Source organism: Cannabis sativa, chromosome 4 (genome assembly GCF_029168945.1).
Source record: "Cannabis sativa cultivar Pink pepper isolate KNU-18-1 chromosome 4, ASM2916894v1, whole genome shotgun sequence".
Taxonomy (NCBI): Eukaryota; Viridiplantae; Streptophyta; class Magnoliopsida; order Rosales; family Cannabaceae; genus Cannabis; species Cannabis sativa.
Window position 1 is genome coordinate 52307056 of NC_083604.1, and position 16367 is coordinate 52323422.

General features: G+C 36.0%; 1 protein-coding gene across 3 annotated transcripts; it reads right to left on the reverse strand.

The window, feature by feature from the left end:
• Nucleotides 1-144: 144 nt before the first annotated feature.
• Nucleotides 145-16310, reverse strand: LOC115714158 (galacturonokinase). Of its 3 annotated transcripts, XM_061114183.1 has the most exons (15): nt 16082-16299; nt 15241-15759; nt 14807-14920; nt 14526-14597; nt 12861-12904; nt 12296-12446; nt 11524-11589; nt 11019-11098; nt 4525-4624; nt 3961-4136; nt 3506-3546; nt 3099-3127; nt 1053-1122; nt 836-925; nt 145-705 (listed from the first exon to the last, which is right to left on the reverse strand). In XM_061114183.1, exons 2-15 carry the CDS (start codon nt 15271-15273, stop codon nt 455-457), a joined length of 1317 nt encoding a protein of 438 aa, XP_060970166.1. In that variant the 5' UTR covers nt 15274-15759; nt 16082-16299; the 3' UTR covers nt 145-454. The 3 variants fall into 3 exon arrangements, with proteins under 3 accessions (XP_060970166.1, XP_030498586.2, XP_060970167.1); XM_030642726.2 differs by having other exon boundaries at nt 15241-16124; XM_061114184.1 differs by lacking the exons at nt 1053-1122; nt 3961-4136 and having other exon boundaries at nt 15241-15762; nt 16082-16310.
• Nucleotides 16311-16367: the final 57 nt, after the last annotated feature.

The window sequence follows — 16367 nt, forward strand, 5'->3', positions numbered from 1 at the left end:
TTAATTTAGAATCTATTTTTTGTTGGAGGTGTAACAAAATTACCATAAGTAACCCTTTGCCGCATCAGCATTTCCCACATTCCCTAAAGCCCTCATACCCATAGGTCAATGGTGGCAAGATTGTAATTCATTTGAAGTGCCGAGTTTTGGGCAAACATGTGGTAATACACTTTCTTTATTTATCAAGTGAAATGAAACAAAACGTACAAGTGCAAAAATGGCCGTTACCTACTAACTAATTACACAATAACATATTCTGAGATTCCAACTTAAAACATAGTTGCTCACACACAACATTGCTCATAACATCATGTACATTCTGAGCTTTGAGATGTACTATGAACGGCTTATGAAATAAAAGAAAATATAAATCAATAAATGATGTTCTGGAAACTAAAATTGTTACAAGGTATTGATAAGATAAAACATGATAATATGAGTAGTGAATTATCGATTAAGATGATATTACACGAGCAGAGTCACCAGCTTCACATATCAAAACTGCTTTGTCTTGTTTCCATTGGCTTGCCAATTCAGGCTGGATCTTTTGATACTCTCTCCTAACAAATGATGCTGCTTCATCTGCATGCTCAGCATTCACCAGTGCAATACAGCACCCTCTGAATCCGGCACCACTAAATCGTGCTCCAAAAACTCCAGGCGCGTTTACTAGGATTTTGTATAACTGTATAAGGGGTTCCGAGCCTAAAGAATAACAACATTAATATCCAAGCTATTTAAAGCAGTACTTATATCTTATGATCTACTAGATTTGTTTGGGGAAACAGAAATCAGGTTACACAAACCAAAAACAAAAAACATCTAAGAAGTTTACCACATTCATAGTTCTGAATAGAGCTTAGGCCAGAGGCTGTAATAAGTTTTCCAAAATCTTCTAAACTACCAGTAGCCCAGGCTTCAAGTCCTGAAACAATCAAGATTTTGACCAAACTGTAAGTTGAAAAATAACAAAAAGTAAATGTTTGAAACAATCACAGCACATACGATGTGCATCTCATGCATATCCTACTATTGTTGCATATTAAAAGAACCTTTGATGACACGCAAATTTTCCGAAAAGTAATGCTCTGCCCTTTTAGCCAGATCAGGTTCTAATTTGTTCTACAGAAAATAATCAGAAATAGGTCAATTAATAAAATGTGTATGTCATTAACCATTATAGCTCAAATACAGTGTTAATATATGGTATCTTAAGGTGTCCACACCAAAAGAGGTGACATTTTAAGTGTGGTCTAGTGTGTCCAATACCACTTATTAAATTATAAGTGAGGTTTTAAATTCAACCACATATAAGATGAGATCACAAGTGGTTTTGGGCACCAAGAGCCTTATAGCATTAATCTTAACTATAGTTTATCCCTCATCAGAAATAAATTGAAGAACATTCCATAAAAATTAGAATAATTGATGTCTCAAAATATTTCAAGAATGAATACAGAAGACCATGTACAAACATCCAAAAACAACTAACAACAATTGACCCTTATAAGCAATAGGGGCAAAGAAGCAACGATAGATTCAAGGTTTCCAAATCCTTCCTAACAAGAAATGATCAATATGCAACATGCATTGAGATTGACTGCTATATAATTGTTGCAAATGGAGCTGAGTGGCTGAGAGTACCTAGGCTGGACTGTGTGAAGCTATTGTCATGAAAATATTTCCATTAAAATTGTTCACAATCTGGTTCAATGTTTATGAACAAAAGATGTCGAGCCTGACTAACTTTCAATAAAGAAAAACGAAAAATCACGATAATAAATTTATGCCTTTTCTTACAACTGGGGACTGATCAGTTGACACTACGACTGTAAATGTCAATTTCGGGAGTATAACCAGAGCAGTCTCTTTATCTCTAGTAATTAGTCAACTTTATTTTTCTGTACAACAAATGTACAGTTGATATTCTTAAAGCATTTTTCTATTCGACAGTAGGCTAACATTACATTTTATACCTGTCAGGCTACCCCTTGTAGACAATAGACAATCTGAAGTCAAATATAAATTGGACAGCCCTACATGGAATTATTTCTCCTATATTATGTGATCAATTTATTTTGTGCAAGTACTTTAGTTTCTTTTTATAACCTAAACTATCAACGAGCTTGGTGAGGTAAGGATATTAATGTTGAATGCTCACTATCTTGCTCCCCACTTCTTTTCTCTGACTTCTTACTTCTTTCATCCATTTTTCTCACTACTGTTCTATAGTATAATGTTTTGAGTCTCATTTTTATTTGCCTATATATAAACTTTAATTTTATCCTAGTTAGAAAAAGTTAAATTTATTGAGTTTTGAATGTCTAGGATTGAAAAGCGAATAAAAGTTATAATAATGTTTATACTCTTTAATACTCTTTAATGGTGCATTTGGTTGAGAGTAATGAAATGAAATAGAATGGATGGAATAAATTTTTATTTTCTTTTTATGTTTGGTTAAATTTTAAAGTATTAGAATATTATTTTAGTGGAATGAATTCTTCTGAAAAATGGAACAAAAAAAAAGTCATTTCAATGCAATATACATAAGAAAACAATTATTCTTTTTTGTAAATATTAATTTTTATTAAATTTGAGAAACAAGCAGGGATCTTGGAGAAAAAAGGACTAGTCTTCTTACATGTTTTATTAGATTATCTCTAAAAGGCAACTTTATATAATCTCACACATGGACTTGAACTTGATTCTAGCCTACCTTTCTAACTACTCTCTAGCTACACATAAGCTACATAATCTTCCAGCCCTATCCCAACTTAATAAGCAGAAAACCAACTTAATAAGCAGAAAACCAAAATTGTACGTCATCAGTTTCCTTCAAATTCAAATTGAACACTAGAGCAAAAGTTCTTAAGAAGATTTTCGCGGCAGTTAACATATATTCAAGCTCAAGCTTAGCCAATAATAGAAATTCTATAGTATTCATATTTTTTTTCAGAAGTGCTGTATTAGCAGTGACCTGAAATGTGCAAGGCATAATTGCAATATCCCATTTCAGCTATCTCTTCAATTTATAATATATGTGTATGTTTCTGTCACACAGTTAAAACATGAAAAGCTTTTAATGCCAAAGTACTAACCTTGTGTGCTTGATAGGCCTCCAGTTGAACTGTTTCCATGGAAAAAAATATATATAAATAGAAGCAAAATCAGGTTGATGAGGCATACAAGAAATATATATATTTATATACGTAGATATGTATGTTTTGAAAATTGTTCACTATGCATTAGAGTTAAAAGGGTTTTTTAGTTTGCGTAGTCGCATTAGTGCACCTTTAAAGTGTTCAAAACAAGGATCATCAATGTATAAAGCTAATTATAGGAAATTTAGAAACGTAGTCAATATTCCAAAGAATTAGAGTCTTAATTTTTGTAATCTATATAATCTAGATTTGGTCTCTCGCAAAGTATTAATACAACCGATGTTTTCCAATTGGTATCCAGCTATTAGGGCAATAATCTAAAATTGTCTGGTAAAAATACTTGCCATTTGAGAGAAGAGGCTCCACTTCTCCAAATCCTGAAGCACTGTGGAAGAAGATAAACATGTATCAGACCTGATTTGTTTTCTCGTATGAAGTTGCAAGTTGCATGCTACATCCAAAATTCACACAAATATAAATCTATGTAAACATATGAATGTATATGTATTAGTCTAATATACATATGTGTATTAGTCATGCACGCAAAATTCATATATTATCAAACCCCATGAAAAATTAAAAATCTCATTAACCTAATTCCACTAAAATCTATACACTATACAGAAAGAGACTGTCCTCTTAGACCAAAATTTTATCACTAACAGGGCAAAAAGTAGGGGAAAAGAAACTTCCCAGGCCCATCAACACAAGGAACGGAGTAGCAAGAGAAAAAAGATCCCATGAACTCAATGAGAAAATAGAGAACGTAATATCCTAAATTTAAAGGGATTAAGCATACTTTAAAAGAATTCTTGCAGCCTCTTGACACTCTGAAACTCGACGATTATAACCAGGATTGTTAGTTAAAGCATGCTTTAAGCCTGAAAATGCCAGTAATATTTTGTATGTTTTCTGCAACTCAATATTTTGGTCCTTTTGCAATTCAGGAGAACGTATGAGCTTATGTTCTTTAGTCTGCAAAATTCAAACTAGATTATGAGAAGCACATCGCTAACAATTCAAACTACATCATTTGAAGCAACACTAATAAACATAATTTCACCTATTTCAGTTTTGAACAAAGAGGCCAATTTTAAAAAACTATGCAAAATTTTACGAGGAAATCGCAAAGCTTATGAATAGATTACCATGGAATGTTTTTCTGGAAAATGGTCAATGGGAAAAATAAAAGATACTAAAGAAACTGAAATGAATGAAATTTGATTTGAGGAAATCATGCACGGAAAAATACAATCAATAGCATCAACCAATAGAATAAATAAATAAATAAACTAGCACATGAATGTAAAATAATAAAGAAATGGAGTCTGCGTGTCTAGACTAGCACACATTTAACTTTTACCTTGCAATTCATGCACAAAAGACAACCATGGCTTGAAAGTAAAATGGCAGATTGATCCAGTATGCCGTTTTTCAGACCCAAATATTCATTTTCAATCAACCTAAACCATGCCAAAATTAAACTTTACAAGGTCTGACAAATATATGGAAAGAAGAATATATACCTGTAATGAAAAATGGTATATTACATGCAATATCCAGGGGAAGAACAATCAAAAGAATTCAACACTTCCAAGAAAACAATTCATGTACTAGCTCAAGCCATGCATCAGAGAGATCATCTTTTTTTTTTGGTTGGTCAAATTTCTACTCTTGATGTTTCTTTGTCATACCTCCAAAATACTGATTTATCTTGTAAATTTAGTATTTAAATTTCATATTTGAACCATTTTTAAGTGATTGTTAGTGAAATACATACATAGAAATGAGGATTGACCATGTTCTGATTCAACCAAATGCAAGAATAAAAGACCACACTGCTGAACACTTGGGGATTTTTGAAAATATGCTAGTTACTTTTATTCCCTAGTAAAAAAAAGGAAACAGAAAGTTCTGCTTACAATTATTTGTAAAAGCTACCATTCAGTTACAGGATATCCCGCATTCATTGTAACATTTGGTTTATTCATCATATTCACAAATATCAACACAAGCCACACCAGCATCATTGCAAAACAATGTTAGACCAGTTTAAAAGAGAGTTCTTAAATTTAATAACTAGAAAGGTGTTTGGTTTAGTTGCAAACAACCTTTTCTAAAAATTATTAGCTATAATAACTTATAATGGAAATCTTAATCAGTTACTTGATAAGCCCCTGGTTAGATTTGTTTACCATAGAAAAAGAGGGGCCTAAAGGCCACACTTATGTCTTTAGTTGAGTTTTATTCAAATTGTTTTAAGGGTTGAATTGTCTTTTTGTATTGGTCACTTGGGTTTAATTAGAGCTGCTGATGTGGCAGGCTTATTATGTATATATATAAGAGATTAGAACTCATTATAGGCAGGGAATTAAGTATTAAGAGAAGTCTTTTGGAGAGAACAACCCTCTCGAAAGGTTGTGTACTTGGGAGAGACTAGCCTCTCGAAAGCTAGGTGTAATTTGATCATTATTCATAAATAAAAGACAATTCTTTGAGGGATTTCATTCAGGGAATTCGAATACTTGATAGCAGATTTCTAATCTAAGAAATTCTATCAATTTGGTGCGGTGAACTGCGGACAATGCCGAAGAAACCAGCAGAGAAGAGTCAATCGGAGTCCATCCCTGAAGAGGAGGCTTTGAAGTCAACGATGCAATCGGTCCAAGAATCAATTCTGGAATCGGTCACAGAAACTGTCACAAATTCCGTCAAGAGGATTATTAATGACTCGGTGAGTGAAATGAGTCGCCAGCTTCGTGAACAATTGCGGCGGCCTACGACTTATTTTGGAGGCTCGAAACGGTCGAAAGGTCCAAGAACGACCAAGAAATGATCACGGACAATCAAGAAGCGTCCAAGAACATATGGGAGAAGTCTTCCGCCGATCCGACACTCGAGATGCGTCTGAGGAAAAGAGTCCTGGTGCTTCCCGCATCTTCAATAGTGGCAGAAATCCAATAACAGTGGATGCCCCAATGGAACGAAATTATTTCAATCCCCATCATCGAAACGATCAGCGGCTCCGTAAACTCGAGATGCCAACCTTTGAAGGGGAAAATCCAGACGGTGGATTATGCAATGCGAGCGATTTTGTACGCCATTACGGCGAGGAAGAAAAGGTAGGCGGCGTTTATCTCTTTTCGGGTGACGCACTCCTTTGGTATCAGTTTGAGAATAAAAAGCGAGCAATCTTGAGTTGGGAGGAGATGAAACGATTGGTGTTAAGGCACTTTCGAGATACACAGCTGGTTCTTTATATGATCAATTTGTGGCGGTAAGGCGAGGGTACGATGATCGAGTTCAAGAGGCAATTTATCCAGGCTTTTGGCTCCTACGAAAATGTCTCACTGAAATACAACTTAGTACTTTCATTAATGGCCTTCGTCCCACTATCAGCGCGAAACTCGAGTGTGCAACGACCAAGAAATATTGATGAGGCAATGGGTACCCAAGACATTGAGGAAGAGTTGAACGCAACCACCCACTACTGAGACCAAAAGTTTCGGTTTCAACGCACCACGACACCACCACTTCATACTTCCTTTACCCCAGGGGCATATGAAAGACACATACCAAAAACAGTAGCGAAATACGAAAATATACGAAATGATCGGATTCAATACAAGCGAGAGAAGGGCCTTTGCTTTCGTTGCGATGATAAATGGTCGCGGGACATCGCTGCAAACAAAAAGAGATAAATGTGGTAATTATCGTGATGAAATTGAAGGTATCAATTCGGAACAAGGTTCGGAAGAGGCTAACGAGGTGTGGGCCGATTTAGAAATGGCGAACTCAAGGGTACGGTGGAAGTCTCTCTACAATCGATGGCGGGTCTTTCTTCAAATAAGACTATGAAATTGAAGGGCTGATTGAACAATGTGAAGTGGTCATCTTAATTGATCCGGCGCCACACACAATTTCATCTCTCAAGTGTTGGTGGATAAACTCGAAGCTTCCTATTGTTAAGACCAGTCAATATGGTGTTACAATGGGCAATGGAGATTCCATGCGCAATGAAGGGATATGCAAAAATGTCCACCTACACTTACAAGGGGTCGAAATTTTTGATGATTTCCTACCTTTAAAATTGAGAGTGTGATGTTATTTTGGGACTTCAATGGTTGGCAACTCTAGGGGATGACACACACGGATTGGAAACTTCAAACGATGCAATTCCAAATTGGCGGCCAACAAGTTACTATCAAAGGAGACCACTTCTCTTGAGAGAAGCCTCGTCTCGCTTAAGACCATGTCTAAAACAATGTATGCGAGAGGGAATGGCCTTTTAATTGAATTTAATTTTGGGGGCCTAGAGGAGAACCAAACGGCCGGCGATACTCGGAGTTCACTTCCAGCGATTTTGCTCGAAACATGAAGGGTCTTTGCTCGGCCTAGTGGCTTACCACCGATTCGAAACCATGAACATGCCATCAATTTACAACCGAGTGCATCTCCGGTGAGTGTGCGACCCTACGATACCCACATTTTTCGAAATCGGCAATTGAACAATTCATGAAAGATATGATGGCCAACGGCATCGTACAACCAAGTAACTGACCCTTTCTCAAGTCGGTGCTATTGGTAAAAAAGAAAGATGGCTCATGGCGATTTTGCATCAACTACGGGCACTCAACCGTGTCACCATTCCAGATAAGTACCCTATTCCAGTCATTGATGAATTACTTGATGAACTTCATGGTGCTTCAATTTTTTCTAAATTGGACTTGAAATCAGGTTATCATCAAATACGTGTCAAGGCTGAAGATGTTCACAAGACAGCATTCCGAACTCATGATGGGCATTACGAATTCTTAGTCATGCCTTTCGGGATGACCAACGCACCGCTACATTCCAATCATTAATGAATAGCATATTCGGACCCCATCTTCGCCACTCGGTTCTCGTCTTCTTTGATGATATATTGGTTTCTGACAAATCCGTGAAAGAACACCAAAAACACTTAGATGAGGTCTTACAAATCCTAGCCCAAAATCGGCTCTACGTCAACAAAAAAATGTGACTTTGGGAAAGGCTGAAATATCCTATTTAGGACACATAATCTCCAACAAGGGAGTGGCGGTAGGCCACGATAAAGTGAAGTCCATGTTGGTCTGGCCTACACCTAAAACTTTGAAAGCTTTGAGAGGATTCCTTGGCCTTACCGGGTACTACAGGAAGTTTGTGGAAGGCTTCGCTCGGGTGGCTCAACCCTTGCGCGACCAATTAAAAGGACCGGTTTAATTGGAACCAATTGGCGATGAGGCATTCCGGGAACTCGAAGCTTAAGATGACTCAAGTTCTGTCCTATCATTACGGACTTCTCAAACCGTTTGTGATCGAAACAGATGCCTCCGGTCATGGGTTAGGGGCGGTTCTTCTTCAAAACCAGCAACCTATTGCGTATTTCAGCCAAGTTTTAGGGGCCCAAGCTAGAAGAAAATCGATATATGAGAAGGAATTAATGGCTATTGTTTATGCTGTTTCCAAATGGAGACCGTATCTAATCGGCAAAAAATTTTTAGTTAGAACCCAGGCCAACAAAGTCTAAAATACTTGTTGGAGCAGCGGGTAATTGGAACGGAGTATCAAAAATGGGTCTCTAAACTAATGGGCTTAGATTTTGACATTGAGTATAAATGTGGAGCTAGTAATAGGGTCGCCGATGCTTTGTCACGCCAAACAGATGTCGGCGACTTGCGGGTTTTGGTGACAGCGAATGGCCACTTTGGCCACAAATTCAACAAGAAATAGCCAGCCGACCCTTTTTTGGTACAACTCCGTGCCTAGATCTTCAATCGAGCCAACACCAACACCATGGGTTTACCATCTAGATGGCGGCCTCTATTACAAAAATCGTCTAGTCATTCCAAAAATCTAACGGTATTTTACAAATTTTGGATGCATTTCACAAGAGTCGATTGGGGGTCATTCGAGTGTTTGAAAACTTACAAGCGTATTGCATGAATTGTATTGGGAAGGAATGCGCGGTGATATTCAAGACTTTGTTCGTAGGTGCTCAGTGTGCCAACAAAATAAACTCCTCACCACTTCACCTGCTGGATTACTACAACCGTTGCCACTTCCAGCACAAGTTTGGGACGAAGTCACAATGGATTTCATTGAGGGTCTTCCCAAATCTGAAGGAGGAGATACAATAATGGTAGTTGTGGACCGTTTGACCAAGTATGCTCATTTTCTCAAGCTTAAACATCCTTTTCCGCGTGATGTGACCTTTTTATGCGTGAAGTTGTGCGGCTATTTCATGGTACGCCCATTTCCATCATTCTTGTGAGATAGGATTTTTGTGAGTCATTTTTGGACCCACCTATTTAAGGCGCAAGGAACATTCCTCAAACGAAGCACGGCGTATCATCCCCACAGTGATGGTCAAACGAAGTGCTTAATCGATGCTTGGAAACATACCTCCATTTGCTTCACATATGAACACCCGAGACAATGGTCAAAGTGGCTGTCTTGGGCTGAGTATTCATATAACACATCTTACCACACGTCTCTCAAATCCACACCCTTTCGGGCATTATATGGTCGAGATCCACCACCCATATTACCTTATAAAAAAGGTATTGCAGTGGTTTCGTCAGTGGATAGTACAACGGCTGCATAAGAGATGAGATCTTAGATGATTTGAGGATGCATCTCTTACGTGCACAACAGAGAATGAAAGCTCAAGCGGACCGAAAACGCCGTCTAGAAGAGTTTAAAGTGGGGGACAAGGTGTTTTTAAAAATTAGACCTTACAGACAACGCACCTTAGCCAAACGATCCAATGAAAAGCTCTCTGCTCGATACTATGGCCACTTATTAGTTCTACAAAGGGTTGGGCGCGTGGCTTATAAGCTCAAATGGGATTCGGCAACAATACACCGGTTTTCCATGTCTCCCGGCCTCCGTCGAACCATTGGTGATGTCCACTCTTCTCCCACGATTCCACGCAACTTACATCGGACCTAGGAGTTGCACGTTGAGCCGAGACCGGTGCTTGACATCGTTTTACAACCACGGGCACCCTTGCTGATTCTGACGTGTTAATCAAGTGGAAATCTTTACCCGAATTTGAAGCTACATGGGAAAATTTCTCAGCTATGGATACTCGCTTCCCAAATTTTCACCTTGAGGACAAGGTGAAGGTTTTAGGGGGGGGTATTGATAAGCCCCTGGTTAGATTTGTTTACCATAGAAAAAGAGGGGCCTAAAGGCCACACTTATGTCTTTAGTTGAGTTTTATTCAAATTGTTTTAAGGGTTGAATTGTCTTTTTGTATTGGTCACTTGGGTTTAATTAGAGCTGATGTATGGGAGCTTATTATGTATATATATAAGAGATTAGAACTCATTATAGGCAGGGAATTAAGTATTAAGAGAAGTCTTTTGGAGAGAACAACCCTCTCGAAAGGTTGTGTACTTGGGAGAGACTAGCCTCTCGAAAGCTAGGTATAATTTGATCATTATTCATAAATAAAAGACAATTCTTTGAGGGATTTCATTCAGGGAATTCGAATACTTGATAGCAGATTTCTAATCTAAGAAATTCTATCATTACTTTTCTCAATATTCCAGGCACAATCTCCTTGTTCAAGGCCAACAATTTTTAGGTTTATTATATAACCAGTTCTGCATGTTCCAGTATCTTTTCTAGCCAATATCAAAAATCAATCAGATTCATCTACTACTTAAGACCCGAAATCAACTCTACATGAACGCTTCAGAAAAGGACAACCAGCAAAGTTATCATTGGCACCACTTCACTACCAACTTTCATCACAAACTTATTACAAATTTTAAAATTCAATATTCATTGATTTGTAAATCATTCTGAAATTCAAAAGAAACTTACCGGTCATACTCAATATTTTCTTCAGGAGGTACTTTCAAGTTATTTGCACTTTCTAAGGCCAACAGGTAAGCTACTCCGACCTGTCAAACAGAATGATTGCCCCAACAAAATGACATAAGTTCATCCAAAAAAATGGATGTGTTATTCTGTAGAAAACTAATCTAAAGCTTCCACCAGAAGATTAGAGAACAAATTAGACAATTTTACTCAAACGAAAAAACACATATTACATAAGAGTAACCCCTATTCTAGAGTTCTGGTACAAAGGCTTCACTAGCCAAACAACCCACCGAAACATATGGAGAATGAAAGAAATTACCTGGAAGGGAAACAATAATTTGTGAAACATATTTTTAAAATAGCTGAAGGTAAAATATTAGAGGCAGAACACCCAGGAGTTGTCAAAATAAAACTAGTTCATTTAGAGACTTAGAACTCAAATCATTTTGTTGTAACTAAATTTCTGTTCCTTATTGTTTCTTTTAGTGGGAAAAAAATAACTTACAGCGGCAGAAGAGCTAAGGCCTGAACTGTCAAGTCCGTCAGAACCGCGCAGGTACCCTATGATACCCTACAAATGTAAAGCAAATACATTAAAGTTTGGTGGGGTGCCATATTTATTCTATTATGAAATCACATATGGTTCTATGAACATGACAAAATAAATAAAACATATCACCAGCACATTTCACCTGCATAAAATATCCTTCAAAACCATGTCTACAAAAGAGATTGCTGGATTCTACATGCAAACATTTTCAGGATGTATCTATGCATATGGTTGCTTCCTCAAAAACATTCACGAGTTTGCACTTCATTTCAAAGAGAGAGGAAAATGCTTGTATAAAATATTTTTGTTTAGTTTGTCGTTGTACCAAAGATATGTAGTAGAAAAACAACTAAATAAAATAAAAGTTGTACAAAAAAAGAAGGTTATTTTTGTTTTTGTTGTTTAGGGGATTTTTCTTCTGCCTAAATTATTATTGGTAAAGTATAACTTTGGCCAGCTAAATATTATGTGTTATAGAAGTGTACATAGACTTAGCTATGTTTTAATTATTTACTTTTTCAAATCCTCTACCCAAAAATCTTAGCATAGTAAAGCATGAAAGCTTTTACTAAGGAGATAAACGATGTAGAATAGTAAAAAATGAATATTAAATAAAGAAAGAAGGGGGGTAGTGAACAAAGATCAGTAACTAAACTAAGCTTAAAAAAACATTATCTAGACTGATTAAGAAGTACAAGAAAAGCCAACCAGATGATATCTCTCTCACCTGGGAAATATGGTTCCCCTTTCTCTGTAGTGCGTATAGAGCTCCTCTTGCATAGTTGCCCCAATCACATTCTTCATATTGTTTCGAAGAATCATTTGCATCATTCTTGGAAACTTCAATCTTGTGTTTAGGGTGCACAATTTCATTAACACTATAAAACCAACAATAAAAAAAAAAATTAAATCTTGTAAGGAGAAATTGTCACATGGAGAAGCAGGAAACTGAGATCTCATTGTACACATAAAGTTAGAATTATTCTGAAAAGCTTAAGCTACTACAAAATGAACAAACTAAACGATACTTTAATACACCTGGTAACTTATTGGCAGACATTGAGCAGCACAAGGTTTGAAACAAAATGACATATCATGGGATTTAGTCAGAAACAATTGTAGCGGTAGGATGTTAGCTATTAATTTTCCCAGAAGTTAAGCTGTTACATACAGCAATTTGAAATAGTTTTTATCTTAATCATTATTTTGTCCCCAGCTATATAACTGGAAATAGCTGTTTACCCGATGCATGAGTGGAGTGATAAGGATCAAGAGTGGGTTTTTTCTTTTACCTGAACTTTACTTCTCCTTTAAACTGTCCTGAGCGTAATACAACCTACCAAAAGACATCAATAATTAAAAACAAGGAAATGACATTGGAAATAATGATATAAAATTTTCAACTCAGTTTATACCGTACTGATTTATACAGTTTTTCAACAAAAACCTGTTATACAATGTTACAGAACATTTTGTTTTAAAAGTAAAGCTATTCAATGAATACAGACTGTGACTTTATTGAAATCAGCATGTCTGTTATGATGAATACTCTTCAGAACACTCAGAGAATGAGAGTATCAGCTGAGCAATTTTGACTTTTGTAAGACATAAAATGTTATTGAATCAAAAAGAAAGACTAAAGCACAAATTGGATTAGAGGGCCAGAGGTTGACCTAACATATAGAGCTAAAAAAAATATTAGATTACATTTCTCAGCTAGCGTTAATTGAAATAAATATGTGAACAAATAAGAAAAAGACGTGCGCAAAACTTTACTCAATCTCAGAGAATCAATGTCTCCTGAGGTTGTCTTCAATCCAACAGAATGATCACTAAGGCGCACCTCCAAATCATTCTATAAAAAAACCAGACCCCCAAATCCAACAAAAAAACTGAAAATTTCTAGTCAAGCAGAGAAGTAATCACATGGGAAGAGACATGCAGGGGAACCCAATTGCTAGAGCAACTAATCCCATAAATGATTGAAGCAATGGGTCAAGACCTGAAAATTGGTCTGCAGGTTCAGACATACTTTTACATAAACAAGACAGTTGCCTGGACATTTCATCTGGAGCACATTGAAGGTATTGAGCCTATTACAACTAATGACAACTAAGCAAAATTTCATGCTTCTCTTGGCAACAATAGACGGGCAAATGAAGTGAAAGGCTCGAATGAAGTAAATAAAGAAAGAGTCAAGCTTAGTACTTTCATTTTCCTTCTCTATAAGAAACAGAAGCTATGGTAGATCACTTAAAACAATTACAGAACAACCTTGGTATTTGATGTCATAAGCACAAAATCATTCGCTTCTATTCATTCCCTTCAATATAAAACCATTGTATGGTTCAACAGACACCAGGAAATCACATAATCCCAGAGCTTTAGAATGAAACAAATTTGGTTTTGATTTAACATAATACCCTACCATAAACAATTGACGGTTAGATGTCACAACCCAACCTAAGTGGCCATTTCATATAGTTCTCACGTCTGTTTTCCACCACTGCTTTTATTATAAAACTGATTACTACAAAATATAAATTTTTGATCCATAAGCCTTCAGGGGTCTCGAATAAGCTGGTGGTCAATTTGAAATATATCCATCATTCCTGGATATCTTTTAGAAATTAATAGCTTCAATTTTAGATTTTATAAATTTAGATTTCATAGGTTTTTTTATGTGAAACTTGGCTCTGCGCCTAACCTTATAATAATTTGGTACAAAGCAACTATAACAATTGCTATGTAAGTATTCAAGGACTCAAATATCAAAGCTTGTGAATGTGAACAACATGCCTGAATATTCAATTAACACTCTTGGGTAATTTGCAAGTTCATTTTCACATAATGCTACTCAGTAAATTTGAAGTCAAAGTTAACATGTACAATTTTCTGAAATTGTGAGTTACGTCCTCCGAGTTGGTTAGATTGTTACAGAAGAGTTTGTATCTTACCTGACTATCACTAGAAGGAATAAATCCTAGAAGTACTCCTCTATTAATTGCCATAGCTGAAACCGTCCCACCCTGCAAACAGTAACAGTGTATAAAAATACCCTTGTTAAAAAAAAAAGAAAAAAAAAATCCTTGTTAAGAAATTTAAAAATAAACATAAGAAATCTTAATCAAAAACATAAACCAAGAACAAAGTTTTAATTATTAATCCAAATTGGATTGGCCAATGATAAATTGGTTCACAAATAGCCGTTAAAAACAAACAAGTGTCTTAAACGCACCTGATGATCAATATGAGCTCCTAAGGGGCAAATTCGGTAAGGAGAGGCTACAACTCGAACATCTTCGATGCATCTTCCCGCCAATGCAGCAACTATGTCTCTAATCTCTTTCAACTGCAACAATGTTTAATGGACAAGCAATTAACATGCATTGCATACATATAGCTATATATATGTGTGAACAGAAGATTTAAACCCACATCACATCGAAGGATGTCAATGTAATAAAAAGAAAATAAAAGAGTAGATTTGCATAAACACAGTTCTGGCTTCCAAGCGCAATTCGTGTCCGTTGAAAGTAAATCTTAAGGCATTGATTGTGATTTATTCACCATATTAAAACTTGAATCGAGCAAGAAGTAAATTCAAGAAAAAAAAAAGAATGGATAATTTGAACATTTATATAAGAGTGAAAGATGAGAAACAGAGAGTACCTCTGATTGAGATGGCCATGATGAGGGATCCATCGTCGCAGTTTTCAAATGAAAAGTGAAGATGGCTTTGAGAGATTAGCTTGTTTTGTATGAGGGCATTTAGAGAGAGAGAGAGAGAGCAGAGACAATGAAGGTGAATATGAAATAATAAAGGAAAATGACATAAAATAGTGAAAGTTGGCGATAACTGCGGGTTTCTGTTGAAGCGTATCAAGTGCATGTACCAAACTAAAAGAAAAATTTCCAAAAAAAAAAAAAACACACAGTGGGACCGACAAATCAACAACCCGTCACAATAATCACATTACGTATTTTTCCGCCAACCTCTAATATAATTATGGCTTGAAAAAAAGGGAGCTTTTTATATATACGGCTATAAGTCTTTATTTGTGCAAAAATACGGTACCTGAATAATTTACCCTTTCTAACTTTTCTTTTTGCAAAATTACGATGATAAAGTTGAATGCAATATAGTCTCCGCCTTTGGCTCCGGCAGCTTTTTCGACAGTCATTTTGGAGCTACTGACATTAAAAACCAGCAATTCATCTTTTCCAACAAATCCAAATAGAAAAAATAAACAAAATTATCAACCATTTGAGGATCCATTCAAGTTTGCAAGTATTTCAATAACTTGGAAAAACTATGAATCTTTGCAAAAAGTTATTTACAGGAATTCAAATTTCAATTATGACCATTAAATTTCAAATTCAATGTTTATTACAACATTCAAATCACAACTTCAGGTAAGTTCAAACCCCTTGAGCTTGTAGGTAAATCTGAATTTATTCTTTATTTTGATCAACTAGGTGTTTAAGATGATCTATTCTTATTTATTTTTACCTTGATGTCGGGTTCCGTGTGTTGCTGGATTTGATTTTTTTTTTTTTGTATAAGATTGTTGTTAGAGACTTAGAGTTGCTGAAAGGGTTGCTCTATTTGATTTTCTGGTTCTGTTTGGATAGAGTTTGTAAGGTTTTCTGTTATGATTGCTAAAATAGTTGTTCTACTTTTAACATTTCTGTTCTTTTTCTAGAGGGTTTCTATAAGCGTTGCTGTTGGCTTGTTTAAAGGGTTGCTCAATTTTATTCTTATTTTATGCAAATGGTAGATGTAAGTGTTGTTGTTA

Coding starts and splice junctions, on each gene's coding strand:
- LOC115714158 (XM_061114183.1), bottom strand. CDS start 15,273: ATGGATCCCTCATCATGGCCATCTCAATCAGAG. Junction 11,099..11,523: donor GCCTTAGCTCTTCTGCCGCT/GTAAGTTATTTT, acceptor TCTGTTTGACAG/GTCGGAGTAGCTTACCTGTT. Junction 4,625..11,018: donor GAAAATATTGAGTATGACCG/GTAAGTTTCTTT, acceptor GGCATGGTTTAG/GTTGATTGAAAATGAATATT.